The sequence below is a fragment of the Crocuta crocuta genome, unplaced genomic scaffold, assembly GCF_008692635.1.
Source record: "Crocuta crocuta isolate KB4526 unplaced genomic scaffold, BGI_CrCroc_1.0 scaffold143, whole genome shotgun sequence".
Classification (NCBI taxonomy): Eukaryota; Metazoa; Chordata; class Mammalia; order Carnivora; family Hyaenidae; genus Crocuta; species Crocuta crocuta.
The window spans coordinates 5,041,545-5,048,191 of record NW_027529175.1 but is presented as its reverse complement, the minus strand read 5'-3'; the positions used below and the strand labels follow the sequence as shown (position 1 = coordinate 5,048,191).

The 6,647-nt window shown below is 56.9% G+C and overlaps 2 protein-coding genes across 4 annotated transcripts in view; both read right to left on the bottom strand.

Annotated features, from left to right (window-relative positions):
* The window catches only part of UPK3A (uroplakin 3A), an 8,808-nt gene extending 2,213 nt beyond the window's left edge, over positions 1-6,595 (bottom strand). For 2 of the 3 annotated variants that reach the window (XR_013333690.1, XM_077758013.1), the window contains exons 1-4: positions 6,459-6,555; positions 5,611-5,766; positions 4,278-4,557; positions 2,301-2,383 (exon numbers count right to left, since the gene is read on the bottom strand). Coding sequence is in view for 1 of the 3 variants with exons in the window: in XM_077758013.1 (XP_077614139.1) it covers positions 2,301-2,383; positions 4,278-4,557; positions 5,611-5,766; positions 6,459-6,540 (601 nt within the window). In the remaining 2 variants the exon portion in view is untranslated. Of the gene's footprint in view, positions 1-2,300; positions 2,384-4,277; positions 4,558-5,610; positions 5,767-6,458 lie in introns of all 3 variants that reach the window. The other variant, XR_013333691.1, reaches the window with a different exon arrangement.
* The window catches only part of FAM118A (family with sequence similarity 118 member A), a 246,590-nt gene that overhangs the window by 30,303 nt on the left and 209,640 nt on the right, over positions 1-6,647 (bottom strand). The gene's annotated exons all lie outside the window — the stretch shown is intronic.

The following is a 6,647-nucleotide window of genomic DNA, read 5'->3' as shown; positions in this document are numbered from 1 at the left end:
TTCCCCCCCCCCCTCTTCCCAACTACCTCATGTGCCTCGGCTCTTCCTCCTGTCTTTCTGCATCATTTTATTTTTTTTAATGTTTATTTTTTTAAGCTTTTTATTTATTTCTGAGAGAGAGAGAGAGCTGGGGAAGGTCAGAGAGAGAGGGAGACACAGAATCTGAAGCAGGCTCCAGGCTCTGAGCTGTCAGCACAGAGCCTGACGTGGGGCTCGAACCCACGAACCGTGAGATCATGACCTGAGCCGAAGTCGGAGGCTTAACCGACGAGCCACCCAGGCGCCCCAAATGTTTATTTATTTTTTAGAGAGAGAGAGAGAGACAGCATGAGAGGGAGAGGGGCAGAGAGAGGGGGAGACAGAAGATCCCAAGCAGGCTCTGAGCCGTCAGCACAGAGCCCCACATGAGGCTCGAACCCATGAACCGTGAGATCATGACCTGAGCCAAAGTCTGACACTTACCTAACTGACTGAGCCACCCAGGCGCCCCTGTCCTTTTGCATAATTTTAAATTACAAACTAATTCAACTCTTCTGGTGAATTGGATGGGATACAGATTATCTGCAATCAAAGATGCAGGGGCGCGTGGGGGGCTCAGTCAGTTAAGCATCTGACTTCGGCTCAGGTCATGATCTCATGGTTCATGAGTTCGGGCCCCGCGTCGGGCTCTGTGCTGACAGCTCAGAGCCTGGAGCCTGCTTTCTATTCTGTGTCTCCCTCTCTCTCTGCCCCTCCCCCACTCATGCACTCTCTCTTTCTCTCTCAAAAATAAATTAAAAAACATTGAAAAAAAATTTTTTTAAAGATGAGGCAAAGGGCCCTGGTCTAACGGAGCCAGCTGCACCGTGGCCACCCCTCTACCGAAGTCACCCTCTTAGAACTCAGTGAACAATTTATAGGTCCTACTGTGAGCCAGCTGCTTGCTGCCCATTGTCCCCTACAGGGCCACGAGACGCCCATTCTGCAGATCGCGGCTTGCAGCTTAGGGAGATTGAGTTCCTGTTCAAGGGCACTTAGACTCCAGGCTCAAGTCCACGTACGGGTCTGTCTAGTCCCAAAATGCAGTCTTCCCACAAACCGACCTCAGGCCCCGCCCCAAAAGAACTGGGCTGAGTGCTTTTGTCTGGATGATTCAAAGGAATCCTGCTGAGGAGGCAGAGCAAGGAGTTTTCCTCCCACTTCTCAGATGTGGAAACTGAGGTTCTGAAGGGTTCACACGGCAGTGAGGAGCGGAGGCTGGGCTTGAACTCAGGACTCTTGGTCCCAAGGCAGCGCTGTTGGGGTGGGGGGGAGGGGGCACAGTGCGTGGGCAGGCGGGGAGCCACATGCACTCGCGCCTTGCCCGTCTACACTCCTCACTAGCCGTGTGACCTCAAGCTACCTTTCAGAGCTATCGCGTGCCCCATAAGCTTACAGTGGGGGTGGGATGAGGGAACAGACAGAAGGTTCTACAGGTAAAGCTCTCGGCTCTGTGCTGGGCTCAGCGTAGCATGAAGTCTCTTCTTGGAGGCCAAGGTGTGGGGGAGGGGCCCTGCAGCTAGGCTCAGGTGCCGTCACGATGACCCTTGGAGACCTCTCCCGTTGCCCTCAGGTTTAGCAGGCAGGATTCTGTGCGTAAACCTCGGATGCGTCCTGAGAACCCGGGTAGAGGATTGAGGAGGCACCGAGCAGGGATGGGGCTGGACAGTGGGCAGCAGTCCTGGCTCCTCCCAGGCTGGCACCCGCCCCCCGCCCTCACTGCCAGTCTCCGCGCAAGTCTTAGCCTCCAGCCATCTACGTGGTGATGACATTTGTGGCCGTAAGGACCCAACACGTGCGGGTTTGGGATGGAAATGCAGGACAAACACCATGGCCCTTGGAGGCAAATGCCTCCACCTCAGTCATGCCACCAAACCCTCCACCTGCCGCAGGGAAGGGGGAGGGGACGTGTCAGTGTAAACCACTTCAAGGTGCATCTTCTGAGATGCCTGGATGGCTCAGTTGGCTAAGCCTCCAACTCCGGCTCAGGTCATGATCTCACGGTTCGGGAGTTCGAGCCCCACATCGGGCTCTGTGCTGACAGCTCAGAGCCTGGAGCCTGCTTCAGATTCTGTGTCTCCCTCTCTCTCTGCCCCTCCTCTGTTTACACTCTGTCTCTCTCTCTCAAAAAAAAAAAAATTAAAAAATATTTTTAAAAGATGCATTTTTCTCATCAACCCAATCGCCCGCCTACATCCGGGGAGACTTTTCCGCGTGACGGACTGAGTCTGCTTTCCCGGGTTCCCCCAAGGGCAACTCCCCACCCCTCCCCCTCTACTTACGCCTGTTGGTGCAGATGCGGTCGGACCATAGGGTCTGGTCCTGAACCAAGCCTGTGGACATGTTGACGAGGACGTACTTGAACCTGGAAGGAGACGGAGCCAAGAGTGACTTCTACTCATCCTGTGCCCCCGGCCGCGGGCAGGTGGGAGGCGTGGGGGGTGGGCAGAGGTAGGGGACAGATGNNNNAACCCACGAACCGTGAGATCGTGACCTAAGCGAAAGTCGGACGCTTAACCGACTAAGCCACCCAGGCGCCCCGAGATGGGGTACTTCTAAGAGGTGGGAATCTAGGCGGCCACAGGGTGGGCTCTGGGCAACGGACAGCGCTGGACTTGGCTTTGGCGCCACCGGCCCATATTCCTGCCCCTGGGCTCTTTCCAGGAAGCCCTCGGGAAGGGATCCATGGCCCCCCGTCAGCTCTCCCTCTGGGACCCCCCCCACACACACACACCATTTCTCGATTATCTATATGAGGAGTGTAGCATACTGGCTGAGTACCAACCCATTTGTTCTGGTAGGATTTTTGTTTTCCACTATTCCCAGCCTGGTCCTTGGTACCACAAATGGGACTTTAAAATAAAAAAAATTAAAAAAAAAAGGAATAATATTCATTCCCAACCCAACTCTCCTGGGACAGGGCTGTACTTTTATGTAGAAAACCCCAACTAAGTGTATCTAATCATAAATTAATATTAGCACAAAATATCCAGAGCCTGTTGAAGGTCTCATACACGGTCAGTTTCAAACAGTGGATATTCTGAGAAGCAAAAAATCAACAGCCTCTAGTTTAACACTTAAAAAAAAAAAGACCCTTAAAATCTCTACAGCATCCAGTGTGTTGCCTAATCTCCTATTTCTTTAGGTGGAAGAGGAGAATTCCAGAAGCCGGGATTCTGTGCCTCGTGTCCCCCAGGTAGGAGGTGTGGGGATCTAGGAAGAGGAAGGGGTTTTCCCACGTGAAGAACAAGGTCAGAGGTAAGAGGTCGAGCGTGGGGAAGGGGAGACTAAGGCTCCTGTCCTGCCCAGGGGCTGAGACCAAAGCAAGAAGAAGGCCTCCGACCGGAAGGCAGGCAATTGATGGTCTCGGCTCCGCGTGGGCCTGGATGGTACAGAGACTTCAGCCTAGGCGTTTCCATGGTAACGGGAGTGGGTGGACCCGAGGCTTTGGCACCAGGCGAGACCCCGTGGCCATGGATGAGAGCTGAGCCCCCAGCTCTGCACAGAGATGGTGCTCGGGAAATATACGTGGACACGAATCAGGGACCGCTATGGTGCAGAGAGGGGGACGCAGGCAGATGTGCCAGAAGAAGGCAGACGATGAGGTTTGGAAAAACCTTCAGTGGGGCTCTAGTTCATATGGGACCATTGCTTCTCAAGAGGTGACCCCCTTCCCTCTCTGGACCAGTTTCCTCCCCTGTGGGTGAAGTGGATTGGGTAGGAAGGGCCACATAGGTGATGAGCCGGGACCTGGTGCGTAATTTGTGGAGCCTGGTGTGAAATAAAAATTCAGGCTCCTTATTTAAAAATTAAGAATTCCAATGCAGTGCCTGGGTGGCTCAGTCGGTTAAATGCTCGACTGAGGCTCAGGTCATGATCTCACGGCCAGTGAGTTCGAGCCCCGCGTCGGACTCTGTGCTGACAGCTTGGAGCCTGGAGCCTGTTTCTGATTCTGTGTCTCCCTCTCTCTGCCCCTCCCCCACTTGTGCTGTTTCTTTTTGTCTCTCAAAAATAAATAAATGTTAAAAAATTTTAAATAATAAATGTTAAAAAAAAGATTTAAAAAAATAAAAGAATTTCAAGGTGACAGTGGCAGAGAATTAAGCCAAGCCGGGGTCCTCGTGAGTGCATGGGGCCCTGGCGTGGTCGCACGCCCGGAAGCAGACCCTTCAGGAGCCCTGTGACAGTCTTGGCTCGAGAAACGTGGCCCTTCCTGGCCTTCCTGAGTCAGGGCTGGGGCATGACTGTCGCTCACCCACCTGTACTCCGTGGCCCCCGACAGGGGCGGGTTGCAGAGGCCGTGGAAGTTGGGATCTGACAGGCAGGTGACATTGGCGCCCACCCTGACGAGGTAGGCATCCAGGATTTCCGAGGCCCGGGCCACATCCCCTACAGCATCCAAGCTGGGCAGGTCACCACAGGGGATGAGGTCAAAGGCCGCTGCTTTATAGGGGCCTGTCCTTCCCCCCTCGGTTTGCTGGAAGGTGGAGCTCAGCGGGGCCTTGGTGGCATCCTGCACGGAGGCGTTCCTAGAGCTGGCTGCAGAGACAAGGTCGGCGGTGAGAGGCCTGGCCACCCCGGCTCAAAGTCACTCAGTCAGCCATTCACCCAATACCTGCGGACAGCTTCTCGGAGCCCGTGCTGTGCTGGGCCTGGGCTCCCAGGCTGAAGCAGGTTCAGGCCCTGCTTCGAGGGCTCCCTGTGCAGTGGAGGGGCAGGGCTCCCGGCTCCCACCCACCTCCTCTTCCCACAGCCCCTCCCCACCCAGCAGACTTCGGTCATTTTCCCTGCCTGAGAGCACTGGGTCTNGGGGGGGGGGGGCGTGTGGTGGGGATGCAGACAGATCTGCGTTGGGTCCTAGCTCCCTTCTTCCTTGCTGGGTGACTTTGGACGACCCGCCTTTACTTCTCTGGCCCCTGGTCTGTGAAATGGGAGAGAACGCCCCCTGCGTGTGCACAGATCGGACACAGGTAGGCAGTCAGGACATGTTGGCTGAAAGAATAAAATGATGGCTCTGAATGGGCTGCCAGAAATGTAAGAGGTTGTCACTGGGTTCCTTCGATCAGAAGCCGGGATCGCTCCGGTGAAAGGGGAGGGTGGGGCCAGAGCACGTGGGTCCAAATGCACGGTTTCCCTGCAAACCCCAATCATGAACCACCCTGGGCGCCTGGGGAAGGGCTGGGGTCTGAGCCACCACGGTGATCTGGGTTCGCCTTCCGACCTGGGGGCTCCCATGAGTTATTCCACGTCTGTGAGCCTCGCTTCCTTGCTGTGTGATGGGCATCCCAACAGCCGTCGTGCAGGCCAGTCGTAAACATTAGCTCTAAGGTATGCGCAGTGCCCAGCATGACGCAGGTGCTCAGTGACTGGTGCTGCCTTTATCTCTCCGCCAGACAGGATGTCCCTCTCGGGGACGAGTCCGTACGTGTGGCTGCAGCTCCCCGCCCACGGCTGGCACACAGCCCACTCGGGTGTGTGCCAGTGAGGGGCATGGGGGTGGTTGCATTACGGTGCTAAACCTGCCTCCTGTCCCCCTGCCTGCAGACAGGTCAGAGCCCCTTTCGGTGCCGCCCGGGGAAGAAGAAGCTTTACCTAAGTCGACTAGGACATAGAGGTAGACCTCACAGGGGCCATCCAGGGCCACTGAGCTGTCGAACATGCAGAGAGGCTTTTCCAAGGCCACGGTGGTGAGGGTGGGGTTGTTGGTGGCAAAGGTCACGCTGGCCAGCTGGGGCTGGAGGTTCACACCTAGAGGAGGCAGTGAGGGCAGGAGCTGACCCCCCCGTAGAAGTGCCCACACCCCCTGGGCACACTGCCACCCATCCCATGTCTGCATTCGGTTACTGAGCACCTGGAGTGCGCCAGGCACTGGGGTCCCCCTCCCCAAGGGTCATCTAAGGAACTGGTCTCAGACACAGGCAGCACCCCTGCCCCCACGAGCCCCCTCTTATGAGACAAGCAGTCCAGCCCACTGCTCCCCGTCTCTGTTCAGCCTCTCCTACGCATCTGTTCATGAACTCAGCCCAGTCGAGCGGTTCGGCTCTCTTCCCGTGGACCCCAGAAACAAGCCCTTCCCCCATCCTCTGCTCTCTAGCACGCAGATCTGACCCTGTCTCTCTCCTAGGCCCCTTCCCAGGCTCCCCACTGCTTCTGAAGGTACTCCAGCACAGCACAGCCCCTCTGAAGGGGCAAAAAGTCCTGAGGTTCTGGGCTTTGCTTCCTTGGTCTGCAGCCTCTCCCCAAAGCACGGCCCCCACCCCACCCGATCCCATGCTCCAGCCTCGCTGCGGTCGGGAGGGTCCCAGGATAGACCTCCCTCCTTTAACTGGCCCTGGCTGCGCCTTCCCCTGAAATGCCCCTCCACCGCCTCCAGTCCAGGCCTCTCCAGGGTCTAGTCCAGCCCCTCTCTGCTCTCCCACAGCCCCCCGTGCGTCACTCACAGCACCCATCAGAGGGCTCTGTGATCCCTGAGCCCTGCAATCGCACCCGAGGGCTTGGCACAGAGCAGCCAGGCATGCCCATTCCTGGAGCCAAGTCCCCCGGTCGCAACGGTCCTTTCCATCCAGGCCCGTGCGAGGACCGTGGGAGGGTCGGGGCCCAGGTCACAGCGGCCCGCCCTCCCGAGGCTC